The following is a 19,246-nucleotide window of genomic DNA, read 5'->3' as shown; positions in this document are numbered from 1 at the left end:
TCCATGTGTACAACAGTGTACATGTCCTAAATCCTACACTGGTTGAGTTAAGCCAGCGTTTGCAAAATCCCCCTGTAGCAAGAATGTAGGCACTCATACAAACATATTTTCTTCCAGGTTGATGATTGCTAATAAAATAAACCCACTTCCTTCGAGGCACAGAAAGGGAAAGGAGCCGTGAGTTATGGTGGATGAAAAAAATGGAGTAGGTGACATTGATAGAAGCAATAAGAGACCCACCGAGAGCTGTTTGAAGGAGATTAATGAGATCACGGTGGGGTAGGTAGTGTCATGGTAATACTGAGCTGCAGACTGAGCAAAGACAGAAGGAAACAGACAGAAGAATGAGAGAGAGAGAGAGAGAGAGAGAGACAGTTAGAGAGAGAGAGCGAGAGAGAGAGAGAGAGAGAGAGAGAGAGAAAAAAGAAAGAGGATAGAACAGGAGAAGGAGTCGTGCACTGTGGCCAGTCCACTGTCCCACCAATAAAAGAGAGCGAGTGAGAGCGAGAGAGGCAGTAAATCAGAGAGAGAGGAAGGGAGATATGAAAGTAGGATGAATGGCGCCGAGGGAGGCTCTTTGTCTTCCCCTGGCCTTTAAACAGTGAAGTGTTTAGTGTGTTACGCCGGGGCCAGGTCTGCCAGATAGAGACGACGCTCCTTTGAGAACGGCCATGAAAGACGTGCCCCCAAGGTTGAGGAGCCGATGGGAGAGATAACGCCAGGGGCCACGACTCGCATGGACCTCCAAACTGTCCATAACACAAACACAATTAAACGTCCAGTCATCCGCTACCGTTGGCTAATGCTAGCTAACCACATACACACACAAAAATGAACACACGGCATGTCCAAAAAACGGAGAACAAAAGAACCCCACTAAAACGCCCAAGACTTACAAACCACCAAAATATCTTTTTATGAACTACTTCCTTTATGAACCCCCTCTGAAACATGACACACCCGTTTGTATGTGGCGTTGCTTCCGCTCCGTTGTGCTATTCGCCTCCACTAAGAAGCTTAGCAGATGGCAGTAGCGCGGCCAGCTTTACTTGCTAATAGTTTCTACAGATGGGCCGAGTCCCAACGCTGCGGCTCCACTGAAGTTTCCTCAAGGGGTGTTGATTTTGTGCTTTTGATGATCAGACTCCACAAAGACGGGCTTTGTAACAAGGGTTCACAGTGGTATAAGATAAGATAATGTTGGCCGGTCATCCTCGATTGCGGTACAGTTTTGTGAGTAGTCCACTCGCTGTTCTTCTAATGGTTTTCATGCCGGTTGTTTTTCTACGGCCAGGTGGACACAGACAGAAAGTTACTTTTGATGGGATTTCTTACAATGGTACAAAGAATACTTGGTGGTGATTCTGAATGTTGTGTTCTCTTGCTTCTGTTGACTACTTGTTGACTACTACTGCTTCCCCGGTTTCTTATCTTTCCATACATTCCAGAAGCTAATATCAGTGGGACCAAACGGATATGAAATACTTTGTGTAACATTGGGTGTTAATCTAGACAAACATGTCAAAGAACACCCCAAAGAATGGCTGTCATTACCTGGATGAATTCAACATTTGCTAACCTTCTGTAATCACGCTTTTTCAGCTGGACTGTAATGAGTTTGAGTGATGAACAGGTAAATATTAGTTGGAGACAGAATGAAAAAAAAACAAGTGAATGATTTAGAAAAGGGACTAATTTATCTGTCGAATTTTGTTCATGTTTAAGCTCAAGGTTAATGAAATGCATGCTTGGAACATGGAGATGTAAAAGTCTTTATTTATTTATATATTCTATTATGATTTGCTGCTAAGCTGCTATTTAGCAAGATGTGGGAGACAGAAGTGGAGGCGATTTAACAAGACAACAGGTGTCCGTGTGTCCATGTGTGACCATGTGGGACCGTGCACCAGTGTGTCTGTCAATGTAGAACAGGTGATGAGTCCCCCCCACCCCCCTTATAGGAAACAGTATCCCCCGGGACAATCGGCCACGCTTCCATTTAACTGTTGCCATGGGCCTCAGCTGTTGCTAAGGACATCATCCCCAAAGCTCAAGCTCTTTCTTTAACTGTCTGTCTATCTATTTCTCTGTCTGTCCCTCTTTCTGTAGGTTGGTCTGTCTGTCTGTCTGTCTGTCTGTCTGTAGGTTGGTCTGTCTGTCTGTAAATTGGTCTGTCTTTCTGTCTGTATGCAGTTCTGTCGGTCTGTCGGTCTGTCTGTAGGTTGGTCTGTCTGTCTGTGTGCAGGTCCGTCTGTCTGTCTGTCTGTAGGTCTATCTGTCTGTTTGTCTGTATGCAGGTCTGTCTGTCCGTCTTTAGACAGCCATTGTGCCCTCCCTGCCCGTACCTAGTGTTTTTCAATCTTGCTCTCTTTGTGCGTTTTGGACTCATTTTTCTTCTACCCCCACACTGCTGAGGTGAAAGTCCATCAGCCCAGAAAACGGCCACATCACAAGCTGTAAACTAAACAGGTCAGAGAGGACAGTTGGTATCATCTGTCAGCTGACGGGGGGGGGGGAGGCAGCAGGTGAGTGCCTTCTGGCCTGACAGACCCGACAGCCCCTTTGAAAAGATTCACTCTATGGGGGGAAGCAATCTGCACACACACACACTCACACACACATACGCACACATACACACACACACATACTTCCAGTCCATATCACTACATGGCACAGAGACACTTTCGCTTTAATCCCCCATCACTACACAGACATGGAGCCTCAAACACACACACACACACACACACACACACACACACACAAACACACACAGTCACGCTGGTAAAAGACGATAGCCGCTTCTGCACCGGGGGCCATGGAGCAGCAGCCGGTATAAACAAACCTTTTAAGTTGTCGGCGCCCTACGTGTAGTGGTCAGCTGCTACCTGGGACCGAGCTGTGAGCGAAACGCGTATGCGTGTGGAACCCAGGCCCGGCTCCTGGTTAGTGACCAGGTGAATTAACTCATGGGAGCGACGTTCACGGTAAACTATTCCATGGGTTGTGGAATAATTAAAAGTGTTGTCAGGCGGACAACGGGCATAGACACACCTGAACCATGCTCTTCAAGTTCCCCCTCTTCAGCTGCCAGAGGGGGCGACAACCAAATCAAAGGCTGATTAGCGAGCAGAGCATGATGAGGAGGAAGGCATTAGTAACTAGCATGTACCACATCAACACTGTACCGAAGGGGGCTCAAGGTTAAACGCTCATCTGTCGTTCTGAGCCCTGTTCACGGTTCAGGGAGGGCACCTGACACACCAAACAACAAAAACTGCATTCAGTACCCTTAGGAACCTTGATATGCTCATAGAGCGGCCTTCTCATCTTCCTAATAAGTTCCTACAATCTCTTTCTGTTTTTACAGTGATCACCTTTTTCCAATCAAAACCTTTAAAAAAACGTTTTAATTCACATCGAAGGCCAGAGGTTTGAATGCAGACTTTCTCTGCAATGTTGCTGGAATTCTTTCATGAATCCACACAGACGGGGGCTACCTCTGCCTTCATAAAGAGAGGGCGGTCCACATGGGAGTGGCTCCCTGGTTCAACACTGTTAACCCGTGCCGCTCTGAGCGTAAGAGAACCCAGATAGAGGACGTTCATCCCCACTGTTGGCAGATTCATTCTGATTACCAGGGGCCACAGATTGCCTCAGCTGCTCCCTCGTTGGTCTCTACCTCCCCCACCACACCAGTGATCTCTCTTAATTGGCAATTTTACATGTGAAGCCGTGTCTCCCATCTCAGGCGAACATCAAATGTTAATGCTCAATGCCCTTGCCACTTCCCCACCGATTGCTGCACTGTCTGCGCTCAGCAAGAAAAAGCCCAACCCACACTCAGTCAATTTCCAATTAAGATGATGCAATACCAGCATACATGGCATTGGTGGATCTTCTTCCGTTATCTGACCCCCAGGGCCCCCGAGTGCCTCACAGTCTACTGGTGCGTGGCTTAATGATGTGCATGATGGAGAGGCGTGTAGTAACACAGCCCCCCGAACCGAAGCAGGACATTGACTTAAGAAACAAGGAAGTGTCTCCCTCGAGTGTCAACCCTGACCTCAGACCTACATGCTCCTGTTATTTGTCTCCTTCTGCTACTCCCGAAAAAGATTTGGTTCAGTGTATGGTGGCAGCGTGTCATTGTGTGTGTGTACGTGAGTGCGTGAGTGCGTGTGTGTGTGTTTGTGCATGCGTGCGAGCCCGCGCCGGGCGTGTGTGTGTGTGCGTGTGTGTAGACCCAGACTATCGATTGGCCCCTAGCAGTTTTCTGCTGAGGTGAACATCCACTCTCTGCCACAATCAATCACTCTCTCCGGGGTGCCACCCAGCAGCCGACCAGGTATTTCTCAGACACGGCAGATGCCACAGGGACCTGGGGCGGCAGCTGGTACACATTACACTACGGAGGATGGGGAAGGCCGGCTGCACACATCCTAAATTTAGATTTTTACTGTAAACGAGGAGCGGGGATGTAAAGAGGTAAACGGCAGGCAGATTTGCCGGTTCGTCTAATGGTTTGAACAACGAGATGCCACCGTATGACAGCCTACGCGCACCTCTATCACAGCGTGGGCCCCGCCAACGTGTGAACATCACAAGTCTAATGTGACTGATTGCCTTTGCTGGAGTTTTTCACACGACACTGGGAATTTGCCTTACCCCCACTCATATGTGTTACTACCCTCCTCATCGCCCCGTGCCTCAGCCAATCGGCTGCCAAGGGGCCTCCGCCAGGGGCACTGGTACCCGGCACCGCCTGCTGCTCCACCCTGCCCCGGCTGAATCAGGTGGAGCGCCAACAAACAGCAGTCAGCAGGGGGAGGAGGTGGGGGAGGGGGAGGCCTTCATTCAGGAGGTGGAAGATGGTGGAGGGGAAGGGGGGGGGGGGGGGATCAGGGCTGAGGTACGGCAGCCCCTCTTTGGGACGGGAGCCAATCCAATTACAGCCAGCGGTGCAGGCCCCGTTTCACCGGCGGCATTCAATTCACATTTCAGCATCTTCTCCCTCCCTCCCCCCACAACCCTGGTTTGTTTTTGATTCGCTCTCCGTTCAACTCTCCCCCTGGCCGTTCCCGCCCTGTCTCTCTGGGCAGCCAGGTGGAGGTACGTTGTCGCCAGCCAGGCCCCACCAGCGGTTCTCCCCCACATCCCAGCCCTCTCTTCCTCCTTTCGGCGGCCCCCTCCTACGCCCACCCTGGCTTACAGTCAACCAGCAGTCTCCCAGGACGTGTCTTATCACTCCCCAGCAGGGCAACACGGAGGAGCCAGAGGGAACCTTTCCTCCTGGCCCCCCAGGGGGTGTGCAGTTCAACCATCTCCCACACGCACACGTGCACACACACACACAGGCTACAAAGACAGTGGCTGCTGTAACCTCATTTCCCTGCCATTGTCATGAATAGATCTGCTCTAACGGCTGAGCGGCCTCTCCCGGGTCCTCCCCTGTTGCCGGGCTGGTCGACGGACCGTGGCGCCTCCCCCTGCTCCGGGTGCGATGCTGATATCCTGGTTAATCCCTCCCCCCCACATTAACTGTTACTGTGGTTACAGTCACACCCTGTGAAGACACGGCCGACGGAGGCGGCCGAGGCATCGCTTTGCATATCAGTTCCACTGGGAGGCGGAGGAGGCGGGAGACGGAGGCAGAGGATGGGAGGGAGGGGTGGAGGGGGGGGGGGGGGGGGGGGGGGGGGGGGTTAAGGAGACCAGGGTAGAACATGAGACAGAAACAGCAGAGCGGGAAGGTTTGGCTGTCCCTCGGTAATGAAACTATGTAAGGGAAGAGGCATGATGAATGATCAAACAGCACACTACACTGGTGGCTCTCCGTGAAGCCCTAGCCAGAGTGAGCCGTGGATTTACAGAGCTGTGAGTAAATAAATAAGCGCCAGTGAAATAAACCCGGCGTCGTATCATATGTCGCCCGCCGAAACAGCAACCAAAATACGAGGCTTTTTTTACTGTTAGCTTGCTCTTTTCGCTGCCTCCTCTCCTCACTTTCCTTGCGCTGCAGCTGTTGTCAGTGCATGGGGTGCTGCATTTGGCAGTTATGGCCCATGTGACAGAAACACACAAGCGCGCACACACACGCACACACTCATGCTGTCACTCAAAATCTGGCAAGTCCCGACGGAGCGGGACTGCTGACAAATCCTTCAAACAGCTGTCTTAACTGCAGTGCAGCTAGAACACGCCACAGCCAATCACAGGGCTCCCCTGTGTTCCCGCATCCACACTGTACTGAGGACATTGACCATATCATCTTCAGCTGTTGGTTGGATGGGGGTGGGGGGGGGGGGGGGTGTTGTAAGTGCCAAAACAGCTCAATAGCGCTCTGAAATTAACTAGGAAGAACCAGGGGAATAACTCATTGCCAAATTGCATATACACCCCCACCCCCCTGGAATCACAAGCTCAGTGAATAGCTTTCACTTTGCCACACCATTCAACCGCTCCCAGTGAGTTATCTCAGACCAATGGCTTGTTTCTTCTGAACGGGGTGAGAAATCTGTCTTTGTTAAGCGGCGAGCAGCCCGCTTAACCCTCCGTGGCGTTTGTGTTCTCCTACAGAGACCCAGAGGTTTAGATGGGCGGGCCTCCTCGCTTGACTCTCAGTGGGCTACCAGTAAAATGGTACCTATTAAAATTAATGGGCCAGCCGAGTGATTCCGCAGTGATATACCATAGCTCACTCCAACAAGGAGCGGGGAAAGCCACTGCAGGGAAAGCCAGCTCGCTAGCTGGCTAGCCAGGGACACATTAATAGTAGCCAGTAAATATGGCAGAGTATACATTAACTTTTTCTTCTGCTTAATACCAATGCGTCATGTGCATTGGAATAGGCCCACTTCACACCTTGTCCTGTCACTTTAAGCTACTACGCCACTGCTGCTCCTAGCGTTAGTGCCACTATATGAGCACGGTTAAGGCCAGCGGAGACACAAACTAAAAAGTGCTGGCCTAGCGAAACACTATTTTCATCGCCCATTACTGACCTTCTTCAGTCGTCCACTCTTGGTGCCCACAAAGGCCACGCAGTAGCCGTTGTAGACGTAGGCGGTGACGGAGGTCATGCGGTCGCGGGACTCGGTGTACAGCGTGTGTCCGGTGACCAGCTGGGAGCCGCCCAGCGGCTGGTTGATGTCCAGGCCGCAGAAGGAGTCGTCGATGGGCACCGGCTGGAGGGAAGGAACAGAGTGACAAACAGTAGAGGTTGTTAAGAGAGGGAGGGAACCGAGGGCGAAATAACACCACAGGAGAACAAGCAAGGGAACAAAACTGACGGCTCTAAAAATAGAACAGGATTAGAGAAAAAATGATCATTAAAAAAGATGAGAAAGATTTGGAGGCTGAACTGTACAAGCAGACAAGGCGTTAAAAAGGGACTGGGGCTGCAATCTAGCCAATTAATCTAATTTGTATTATATACCAATTATCGTTTTGTTTATTTAACGTCATACCAGGCTGCAAATGCCCAGCGTGAGTTAGCAGAACCTAATGTCTTGAATTTGTGCCTACTTTGTACATTGGACACGTGATGAACAGGATGATTCATTGATCAGACAAGGGGGGACTTGGCACGGAAACACATGAACATATAGATGTAGAAGAGTGATATGTGCATACAGCAGCCCCTAGAGCAGACAGAAGAGCCAATGTCTCGGGAAGATGGAAGATTTGAGCGAGACGAAGCCAGAGGCGTATCAGAGCAGACAACCCAGTAGGAGGATGATGGGAACATGGGCAGGCAGAACACAATGGAGTAGGAGGGGAGGGAGAGAGGGAGAGAGACATCAAGTGATAGAGAGCAAGAGGGAAGGAGAGAGAGAGAGAGAGAGAGAGAGTGAGAGAGAGAGAGAGGGAGAGAGAGAGAGAGAAAGAGAGAGTGAGAGAGAGAGAGAGCGATAGAAGGATGGACGACGATAGATAGAGAGATATACTGTACATCGAGAGAGATTGAGATAGAGGGAGAGAGATTTATAGAGATAGAGGTTAGATATGGAGGGGGAAGATATAGAGAGAGATGGAGAGACAGAAAGAGAGACCGGGATTGAGGGAAAGAGGGATGGCGGGAAATATATATAAAGGGAGCGAGGGAGAAAGAGGAATAGAGAGATAAACAGAGATAGAGGCAAGTAGGAATAGAGGGAGCAGTAGATAGTGAGAGAGAAAGAAAAGGGATAGAGGGAGTAGATAGACAGGGAGTTCCAGAGAACGGGAGGTAAAGAGTCAGAGAGAGATGGAAGGAAAGAGAGGAAGTGTGTGTGAGTGGCAAGAAGGAGAAATGGTCAAACAGGGTGATAGGGGTGGGGGCGGGGGATTCGGATGAGCTGAGAGTAGAGGGTGGAGGGTAGAGGTGGTGTAGAGAGCCTTCTCGGCTACATGCTGCAGAAGCGTGCAAGCGTAGCCCCAGAGGGAGCCCCACACTCACAGACACACACCCACACACACCTGGATAACGGTGTGAGGGCTGGTAACGTCTAAATTGTAGGTATATGTTAATCTGTATGTATTGAATGAAGAACTCTCAGGAGGTAAAAGAGAAAAAATATGAAGTAAAAAAGGAAAAGGCATATTATGGTGTTATGTATGATCACACTGTAATTGCTATTCTGAGAGTCTGAAATTCAGTGAGGACATACATGTTAAGACACGGTGAGGAGGAGAAAGATGGGAGTATGTGGAAGATCGAGGAGGAGGAGGAGGAGGAGGCGAAGGAGGAGGATGGAGGGAGGAAGCAAGAGAAAGAGGTCCTGGTGTAGATCAAGGTCAGTGGAGAGTGAAGACAGAGTGAGTGGCAGTCTTGCTGCCACTGCATGTGATGGTGGCCTCAAAGTGCCACGTAGAGTGAGCCAGATAGCCGGGCCGGGTGAAGGCCAGCATCACCCTGAGTGAACTTTCAAGCAGTCCGCTCTCTCTCTTTCTCTCTTCCCCAACCTTTCAATTCTCCTCCACCTCCTCAACTCACCCTTTCTTCCTTCACAGCAAGTCACCCTCCCCCCATATTCCCCCTGCATTAATGCTTTCTGTCTCCATAAAAGTCTGCTTCTCCACCGTCACTAAGTCACCCACTCTCTCAATCATCCCTTTATTCTCTCTCTTATTCTCTTTCTATCAATGTCAACAGAGAGAGAGAGAGAGAGAGAGAGAGAGAGAGAGAGAGCGAGAGCGAGAGCGAGAGAGAGAGATGGTGGGGGAGACATTTCTTAGACATTTCTTGCCCTGGAATCCACCTCTGTCCCTTCCTCCATAGCGGGGATACAAAGGCTTCTTAAACCGGCTTTTCACAAGCACAGCCAAAGCAATAAGGCTGACAAGGGGAATAATTGCCCCCTGCTCACATAGTAACACCCCACACTTTATGGCATGTCCACTTCTTTTAATTTTTTTTCAATTGCCCAAAATAGCTCTCTGGCTCTGCGTGGTACTGAGATGTGTGTTGCTCTGGGAGGACACGCAACGTGCTCAGCATACATCATTACCACCGTAGGCTGGCTCTCTCCTCGGGATGTACAGCTTGTATTTCATTGGTTTAATGTTTGTTGACTCATGTTTCTTTGGAGGATATCAGAAGCCACAGACTGAATCAGACCGATCGGTCATGGCTGTTAATGGAGGTCTGAGAAGCAGATCCATGTTCCACACTCCGTCCAGCTTATCTCTCTCGCTCTCGCTCTTCTCTCTCTCTCTCTCTCTCTCTCTCTCTCTCTCTCTCTCTCTCTCTCTCTCTGATGGTTGTGATTACATTGAGATTGTTTGAAGGATGTACACTCAGTGGACTCAGCATCAATGGAAATCCCCCCCTGAACCCATGTGGTTAAGTTTTCCAGCAGCACACCTACTCACTCAGACCTCTCTCTCTTTTTTCCCATGTTGTAGTAAATCTCAAACAAACAGCCGCAGAACCGTGCTTCACCACAGCTCTGGCCTGGCCCCGCTAATGCTAATTACATTGATTAGCACTGCCAGAGTTGTGGTGCAGCTAAAAATAGAACCTGTGAGCAATAAATCTCATATAACAGATCTAATCTCTGGTGAACGCCAGAGACACTTTTTTTTTCGGGCTCTGCTGTTTCCCTGTTGACTCACATTGTAGGAATCAAAAAATAAATAATAAGAACTAGCTTCCGCACAGCTGTGTGTGTGTTCCAGGCGTGAGATATCACTGTTTCTCGACCTGCTTCACTCAGGGGATGTTGTGTTTTTACACAGCCCTGGGTTTGAGCCGGTGTGATGTGTAACTAGTGGGTCGTGTATGCATAAACACACATGAAAAGATAGGAGACTGGTGTGACAACAAAGGAACACACACACACGCACACAAACAGACACACAATATGAAGCATTGAGATTGTGCTCTGGGGTGAATCTTCAGTCACCAGAAGACAAGGTGGCAAAAGTGAAACAATTCTCATTGGCTGCTGGCCTCATCCTGGGGTTCGACTACAGCCAACAACAAGTCATGATGGGACGAGATGCAATCATTCACATGGTATTGTTGACTAATGACCGGCAGAGCCAAGGTGTTTTGGGAGCCATGGGGGAAAAGTTTGATTAGTTTGGCCAAGATTAGAGTTTGATTAGAGTACCCTGCACAGACTGGGGCGATTAAGCCCAATGCGGCGCTCCGATTTGATCGCAATCCGGTCGTTTTGTCTGTGCGAAACATGCCAATTTAGATTTTGTTTTAATTTTATCACTTCACTGTATTCCTACCCACATTGCACTGGGGCTGAAACTAATGGTTTCCTTCTTCGTTGATACCGAAATGTTCTTTTTTTCCCGATAATGAATCATTCATCAGGCTATGAAAAGTTAACAGAGCTCATAGTGACTGCTTGCTTTGTCTGATGAGCATCCGAGAAATGTTAAGTATTTATTTGTTTGCACCATAAAAACATAATCTTTGTATCTTGTAATCTGAAATAGGGAAAAGAGAACATATAGAGGCATTTCTGCAATTATAAGTAACAAATGGTTGGCATGTTTACTTGATGAATGACCAAATCTTTGAATTGATTCTTTGTCACTGAGGGTTCATGGATGGCTTACATCAGCACTCTAGGACAATATTGCAGTGGACTGCTGTAGTGTGGAATCACTAGGTCTATAAGTAAGGCACTTGGGGCCACAACAGGAAAATCAGCCTTAATTACATTCTTTTCAGGTTTCCTTACCTAAACCTCTGTGCACAGACACACCAGAAAATGCCCTGTGTTGAGTAAATAAAAGGCTTTTGCTCACCCTGGGACAACAACAAGAGAGCCCGCTACTTAAAGCCTCTGCCTCAAGGTGAGAATGGTTGACACGTCCCACTGGTGGATGTCATTTGTTCAGGCTTTACGACTTCCTCATCCATTGAAACCCATCTACATAATCCATACAGTACTTTGGGTTTATTGACCGCACATCGAATGTCAAACAGGGTCGAGGTATTTTCCTTAGTATTTTATCTGCACCTCCCTTTTTGATGTTCAGACACTGAGGGCCTGTTTATTCGGGGAGTGAGGGGAGAGCAGAGTGGTATTGGCAGCTAGGAAATGCTTGTGAACCGCTCCTGGCAGTGCGAGCAATGGGCGAGTGGGATGTGCTGCTCACTAGGTGGGGAGCTTACAGAGTCCTCTGCGCCCTTCACAGCATCAAGAGGACCCCCCCCCCCCCCTGCCCCCTAAACACCCCCACCACCACCAGCACCACTAGATGATGAGATTTTAATTCTGGCTCCCACGGTTGGAGATGCCCGTTGACTTCACCCCTGCCTTCGCCATCGCGCATTTCAGTCCCAGTCCCCCCCACCCCCGCAATTACACTCCCCCATCCCCCCACTCCACGTTCCTCATTCCTGCTCCTTCTTCTGATCATAGCCCCCCCCCCCTCCATGGGGGCTACTAACTGAGAACAGCGGCAGTCCCAGATAACACCCACCCTCACCTCTGACATCATGCTAATGGGGAATTTACTGATGTTAATAAAAGTGGTCAATAGAGAGCCCTGAGGGGATTAGTAGGAGAAAAAGCAAGAAGGCCTTGCAGTGGTTTCCTCATAAAGGACTGGGATATCATTAACCCCCCCCAGGAACCATATGAAGGTCTCCGACGCACACGCACACATGCACGCATGTGACCACATACACACACACGCGAGCGCAAACACAGATATACGCACAGGCACATATGCACACAGCGCCGGTAACCACACACACACACACACACACACACAGACACGCACACAAACACACACTCGCATACGCACACACACACTGGAGCATTCCACACACAAAGCGGAAGTCATTATTGTTCATTATTTCACCCTTTTAATTCCTATCAGCAATTACAGCATGGAGACGCCGAGAACGGCGGCCTCCTGGGAGTGAATGGAAATAAAGAAACGTAACTGTACTTGACAACGTGTAATAGATACGAGAGCTCGCATTATGGAATAATTGGCGAGCGGTAGAAGAAATAGACTGATGAATTAGCCGTTCTGAAAAGCCCCGCCCTGCCCAACTTACATTACCACCCCAAACACACTGGGGGAAATGTTTATTTGGATTGCACTCAAGGAGAATATTATCGCTGTGATGGTTGCCAAGAAAAATAAGCCCCTCTTCCATCACTTATGAATACCTCTCATTGAGATAGTCTTGAAAGTGGCTGTGCCCCGATATCAGCGCTGCAAAACAATTAGGGTGCAATTACATGTAGTGTGAGAATAATTTGATAACGAGAAATGGGCGACAGAAAGCAGTCAGAGCTCCCGTTCAGCATGGAGGGCTGCGCTGAGGGCTGTGAGTAAATGCAGCCGACAGCGGCGACTTCCTTCCAACATGATGTTTTTCTAGGCCTGCTAAAAGGCTTCAGTCATCACTCAGCCTTTTCCGTTTTTCCATGATCATAAACATGACATGCTTGTCTGGTTGAGGCAAGATGGATCTCAGGGCTTTAAACATGAAATCTCACTTCTTCCTTAACTGAAAACACTTATTGGTTTGGAAGGAAAGGCTTATTTGAATATTGTTCGTTTCATCATTTACTGAAATACACTGATAGATAAAGAGGCAATTTATATACCTTGAAATGATTTCTATAGTTCACACATTTCACAACAGTAACTGTTTCTTGATATCACCGATAAAGCTGAAGTCACACTGGCCCCTAATCCCCTATCAGCACAACGAGTGGGTGAGTCGCCCTCGGGCCGCCCGGCCTACTCACCGCTTTGGTGCACTGCACGTCCTTCCCCAGCAGCCAGTTGAGCTCCAGGTGGCCCTCCCCCTGGTAGCAGGACTGCAGGCGCTCCTTGATGCGGGCGTTGATGTCCCGGATGCTGAACACACAGAGCGCCGAGTCATCGGGGGGCCGGTGGAACTGCTTCTGACCCTTGGCGAAGACGGTGAACAGCACGTCGTCCTGTGCGCTGATGTTGAGCGAGGCGGCCAGCACGCGGCCGGGCTTGCCCAGGTAGGCGGCCTGCAGCAGCCGGTACTCCACGCCGTTCTTCACGCAGCCCACGGGCAGCGACACGTAGGAGTGGAACTTGCGGTCGTCCTTGCAGAGGCGCACGATGCGCGAGGTGTAGAAGAGGTCGCTGGCCGAGCTGCTGGACGACATGCTGTTCTCGGGCGTCTCGGGCTGCACCGTCAGGAAGTACACAAAGTTGCCACTGGCGAAGCCGTACACGTAGTAGATGTCAAAGTGCGACACCAGCGCCAGAGTGTCCGACGGGATCTTGATGAGGGACGACACGAAGTCCGTGTGCAGCTCGTAGTCCAGCATGGCGGAGGACTCCGGGTCGCGGGGCAGCTTGCGGCTGGAGATGGTGGGGAAGTAGTCCTGCTTGCTGTCCACGGCCGTGCCGATGAACAGGGTGCCGTCCTGGCCCTGCGAGGGCACGATCACCCCGTACATGGTCCCCGTCTGGTTGACGCTGGACAGGTAGTGCTCCTTCTTGTGGGAGGGCTCCACCAGGATGAAGAGGTCGTCCAGGCGCAGCAGCTTGCACACGCCCTGGTAGAGGCTGCCGCAGGCCAGCAGCCGGTTCTGAGAGTAGTCGACGAGGAGGAGCTTGTTGACGTTGTTGGTGGCCACCAGGGGCTCCGAGCACGGCTGCACGATCAGCGGGGGGTAGCAGGCTTTGTTGTCGTCCTCCGGGCCCGTGTCGTGGGACACCAGCAGGGTAAGGTTCCCGGACAGTTTGTACACACGGTTGACCGCTCCGAGGTATAGGGCCCCTGTGTTCTGGTGGACCGTCAGGTGGTTGAAGGCCCACTCCTTGCGCTCAGGGTGGAAGGTGGTAAACGTTTGTCCGTTGCATGAGGTAGGGAAGGCTAGGAGCCAGCAGCAGCAGCAGCCCAGAAGAGCGGCCAGAGTTCCTACTGTGGGCCTGGCTAATGAAGTCCTGTGTGTGGTCCGCCGGTCCTCCATGTCTAACTGGGCCCGCGAGGCAGGTACAACAGCAGTAGCACAATGCAGTGGAGTCAGCGGAGAAACCTTCACCTTTGTGACACCGGAGGCTTTCTGTGCGGTTGAAGCTGGGTGCAGGTCTTCACATGTTTCTGAAAGGGAGAGGTAAAACCAGGGTGAGTTATCAGAGATAGTAGCGTCTGACTCATGACTCACACTGCACAACAGATACGGGCAAACGGAACCGCTGTGCTTTCACTGGGAAAAAGGTCAACGTTTGTATTTCCCTTTTTTAACTACTGCAATGAGCCGTGAAGAACCAAGATGGAAACTGACAGACAATCGGAGGAAACCTTTATGGTTCACATACCAAAGGAGTAGCTGGACAGGCCAGGAAAATAGACAGGAAGGAGAGGCTGTTTCCAGCAACGGATATTAGCCTAATCAGACTAACACGCTCACTGTTGCCTTTATAGACACGGAGCGACGAGGCGTTTCTAAGAAGAAGAAAAGTAAATACAGAAAGTTAACAGCCACTCATATTAAACCGCTAACAGGCTGTTAGACCTCTTACTGGCACTTTACACATAAACACATAAACACACACAAACAAACAAACTTGCTCTCTTAAGACTATACACTTACAAAGCTTATCAGAATCCCCATTAAGGAACAAATTCAAAAAATTTGCCGTCTATTCGATAAAGCTACAGCTCTGAAACCACCACAAAGTATTATTCCTCTGTATTTTAAAGTAATTCATACCATTTAACCATTGCCACTATTACGTTGTTAGAGACCAATATAACAACACACACAATCACACACACACCACACAAACACACACACACTCTTACTAATTTGCTATCCCTATCTATCCTTTAAAGCGTACATCATGCAAAGCCCACAATTCATGTTCCTCTTGCATCCGGGTCTAGTGAGATCTCGCTGCCATAAATCAGAGGTTGGAGCCCCTCTATGCAGTTTGTCCCGGGGAGTTAATTATGTCGTCCACTGGAAGAAGAGGCCTGGATCTTATTACTGGAACAAAGTGGGAACAAATTGGGAGCCTGTTTCACACAGCACCGCCCCTTCCTCTCCCACTCTCTGCTCTTAAAGGGCTATGTTATGCCAACCGGAATCTATTAATTATGTCCCTCCTCCCCCCTAAATATTGCTGTTTTCTTATTCTTCTATTCTATCTATCTCCTATTGATATGATCACATCCCGGAGGGAGTAATCACTGGCAGCAGAACAATCATCCTTCGACGAATCAGGCCATCGTGTTAGATATGCACACAGCTGGCTCCATAATAAAAGTCAACACTCTCTGTGTGTATTAAGACTGCGTGTATAAGTAGTTTTTTTGTGTGTTTGCATGTTAGCGCACGTGTGTCTGCATGTTTGTGTTTATGCATTTGTGCATGAGTGTGTGCATATGTGTGCGTATGTGTGTGCATGCGCGTGTGTGCATGTGGTTGTGTTTGCGCGTGTGTATGTATTAAGACTGTGTGTATTTGTGTTTTTTTGGGTGTTCGCGTGTTTGTGCACGTGTGTGTGCATGTGTATGTTTATGCATTTGTGCATGGGTGTGTGCATGAGTGTGTGTGCGTTTGAGCATGCGTGTGTGTGTGCGTACTCTTATGTGGTTGAGTGTGTGGGTGTGTGTGCGTGCCCATGCCCATGCCTCATTCCCCCGGTGTTATCAGTGCGCTCCATCAGAAGCGAGCAGTGTTCGGGGCTAACCGGGGAGAGAGACAATGGCGGCGCATCCTAAAATCGAGTATGATGAGGCGTGGCGATACAACAAGGGTAATTACTGGAGGAGCTGGAGGAGGTAAGCTGGGGAGTGACACAGCTCCGCCAGGGGCTTTTAACGTGTCGGAGACGGCCCTACATCGTTCGTCACGCTCTGCATTAGCATTTTCAGCAGCGGGGGCCACAGAGGATGAGGGGTGAAGGATGCGGCCGGAATATTCAGTGACGGCGGCGCCTTGGTTTAGCAGGCGCTCAAACAGGGATCTGGGAGCATGGAGTACAATACAACGCGATCGAGAGGAAAAGAGAAACATCTACGCTACGACGGTGTGCCGGCTCCAGGCAGATCTGATTTGCGCTGCAGATTTTAAAATCCTCTGAACCGTGTCCTCGTGCAAACTGTGGAAATGTCTGACGTCGTTGTCCTAGTCCCCCCCTCCCCCTCAACACGATGTGATCAACGGGCATGCTAGACGGCGGAGACTTAAACACAGACTCCCGGGCGAGGTATTGATCCACGGGTCCATAAACAGCGGCCCAGAGGCCCTGTCGTGCGGCGTGTGCGCAGCTTGAGGTGTGGGAGCCTGCCTCGTCCCCGGAGCTTTTTACTAGCAGGGCCGTTAAAGGAAGAAGAAGAGCTGCTGGGAAGTGAAGAAGCGAACACCCCCCCGCCTGCCTGCTCTGCCTGCTTCCTCTTTGTTTGAGTTTGCGCGTAGTGGATGTGAGAAAGAAAAAAAACCTCTGGGGGTTTAATCAGCCTCCTGCTGAGCCAGCGCTTTCTGCCCCCCCTGGCCCCCTCCCCAAAGCCCTGAAGTCTTCTGCCCTTTAGGGGCTTTAAAACCAACCCAGGCCCCCACAGCTCACCCTCCCCTCTCCGCCTCCCCTGGCCCAGCATAAATATACACCACCTTCAAACCCCATCCACGTCCCTCCTCCAGCCCTCCTTCCCACGAGAGAGAACATATGCATTACTCCTTCTGCAGTGAAAGCCTCCGCAGTCCAAGCGCACTGAGCAGTGACCACACAGGGTTTGTCCGACGCCTCGCGGCTGGTAAGGCTCTCGGTCGAACGAATCGTCGGATGAGTTGGATGGACCCTTTTGTTTAAATGGATTGCCAGACCCATTTGTTGCACTTGAGAGAGCTTTCTCATCATCATCATCGTCATCATCATCATCATCATCATCATCATCATCATCGTCCTCAATACTTGCGGGCAGAGAGGGAGAGTTTTAGAGTGGAGCCATCCCTTGTCTGAGGAAGTTCAAACCGAGGAGTATATAAATACCGGAATGGGCATTAAAATATAAAGGCAGCTGTATTAATGACTCATGTATTAAACCACAAGTTACCCAAGTGACCCGGTGAACACAGAGTATCTGGTGTCATGCCTATGTTTGAGCAAGCATTTTTATGATGGATTGAATCTAGGCTGTGTTATGTAAGACACATGTTAAAACGTGCTCGCTCATCGTGCTGCCAATGCTACATGTTAACATGAATTTCTCTATTGGCAACAAACCTTGATTCCCCACTGCCTTAAAAGCATACAGTAGCCAACATGAGGGCATTAACACAGTTCCCTCTGTGCTGACTCACCACAGTAAACGAAGATGTAGGACAAGTTCTTCTGCTTGAAATGTGATTTGTAGACACGCGACAACTGTAGGACTTCATCTGACAGAGGTATACCTAAGGATTTATGGCTGTGATAAACGCCATGAATCTTTCTGAACTCCCACTCGGGCAAAGATATATTATATGATGTCAAAGCACTGTGTGTTGGCTTCGATTCCCTCCACCCCCCTTCCCTTCAGTCCAGCCACTGCACGACAAATAAAGCTCTTGGACAGCGAGCGCGAGGTGTTGATCTCACCCTCTATAAGACAGCCAGAGTAAGACGATGAAAAAGAAGTTAGCCAAGATGGAGCGAGAGAGTTACAGCTGTAAACGTACGCTTAAGCAGCCCAGAACATGACGCTCAGACACAATGTTTTTGAACAGCGCGGCTCACAAAGCTGAGCGTTTGGCAGGCTGCTTCCCAGCTCTTGTTAGACAGAACGGATCCCACTGACGGCCCGCACTCTGTCAATATGCCTGGATGCTGCTCGGCGCTGCCCGCACCCAGGCGTTGGCGCTGGCCCTGGCAACGGGGCGGGGGGGCGCCGGCGGTGCCAACTGTGGGCACAGGGAGCTGCATTGTGGCCGATTATCTCCGGCAAGAGGAGCCCTGCAGCCTCCGATACTCCACGGCGGGAAGCTTGAAGCGGAAGAGGAAGAGAATAGCGTGGTGTGAGTGACCCACACACACACACACACACACACACACACACAAACAATGCGGCTGTGAGCTTTGCTCACAGAGGCCCAGTCGTCAGTGATGCAGAAGGAATAACGGACGTGGAGAGAAGTGGCTTTTGGAACACATTTTGACATCTGCGCCGGAGCAGCGCTGTGTGCCATCCCGGGATAGGCTGCAGCAGCAGATCTATCTGTGCGCCCAGGACCCCGCCCCACTCCGCCCTGACAAGCTAAGCTCCTTAACAATGCGACCAAATGTGTTTGATCTGCTCAAGTCGTATTTACACCGATTGTATGCGCGGAGATAAAGGAAAAGAAAACCGCAATCCTGTTAGGGTGATAGCTCTATTGTTGTGGGATAGGGAGAAGGAAATGATGGCTTGGAATTTCATGCCTAGGATTAATCTGTTATTGCCCAAATGATTAATGAAAAGCATGAAATCCTGCTGTTTAATGCAACTGATATTCCACAACAAAAATCGCATAACCCAAAAATGAGCCAATAAATAATTAATTAGCGGTAGGCTGGACTCCATTAGTCTCGCTTTTAAGGCGCCACCCCCTTCGCTGGAATCACAAGACGACTCCAGTTCTGCAGTCAAGAACCTTTCTTCTCTGATCTCACTTCTGCACCGACCCGCGTGATCACTTCCCAGAACACAGAACCCATCAGCGGCCAGCCGGAGACCATCCATCTTCTACTCCACCACAGGGAAATGACCCAGTAGTCAAGAGGAGGGAGAACAGTGAAACTGCAGCGGCTCCTTGCAGATCCAGCT

The 19,246-nt window shown here is 50.0% G+C and overlaps 1 protein-coding gene across 1 annotated transcript in view; it reads right to left on the bottom strand.

Annotated features, from left to right (window-relative positions):
* The window catches only part of plxna2 (plexin A2), a gene marked incomplete at its 3' end in the record, with an annotated part of 183,766 nt that overhangs the window by 144,640 nt on the left and 19,880 nt on the right, over positions 1-19,246 (bottom strand). Inside the window, 2 exon segments of the mRNA XM_079741140.1 lie at positions 7,002-7,184; positions 13,221-14,560. Of these exon segments, the coding sequence (XP_079597266.1) occupies positions 7,002-7,184; positions 13,221-14,429 (1,392 nt within the window). The 5' untranslated portion in view covers positions 14,430-14,560.

Source organism: Pollachius pollachius (genome assembly GCF_949987615.1).
Source record: "Pollachius pollachius genome assembly, chromosome: 8".
Lineage (NCBI taxonomy): Eukaryota > Metazoa > Chordata > Actinopteri > Gadiformes > Gadidae > Pollachius > Pollachius pollachius.
The sequence above is the reverse complement of the archived record's forward strand: the minus strand, read 5'-3'. Positions and strand labels throughout refer to the sequence as shown.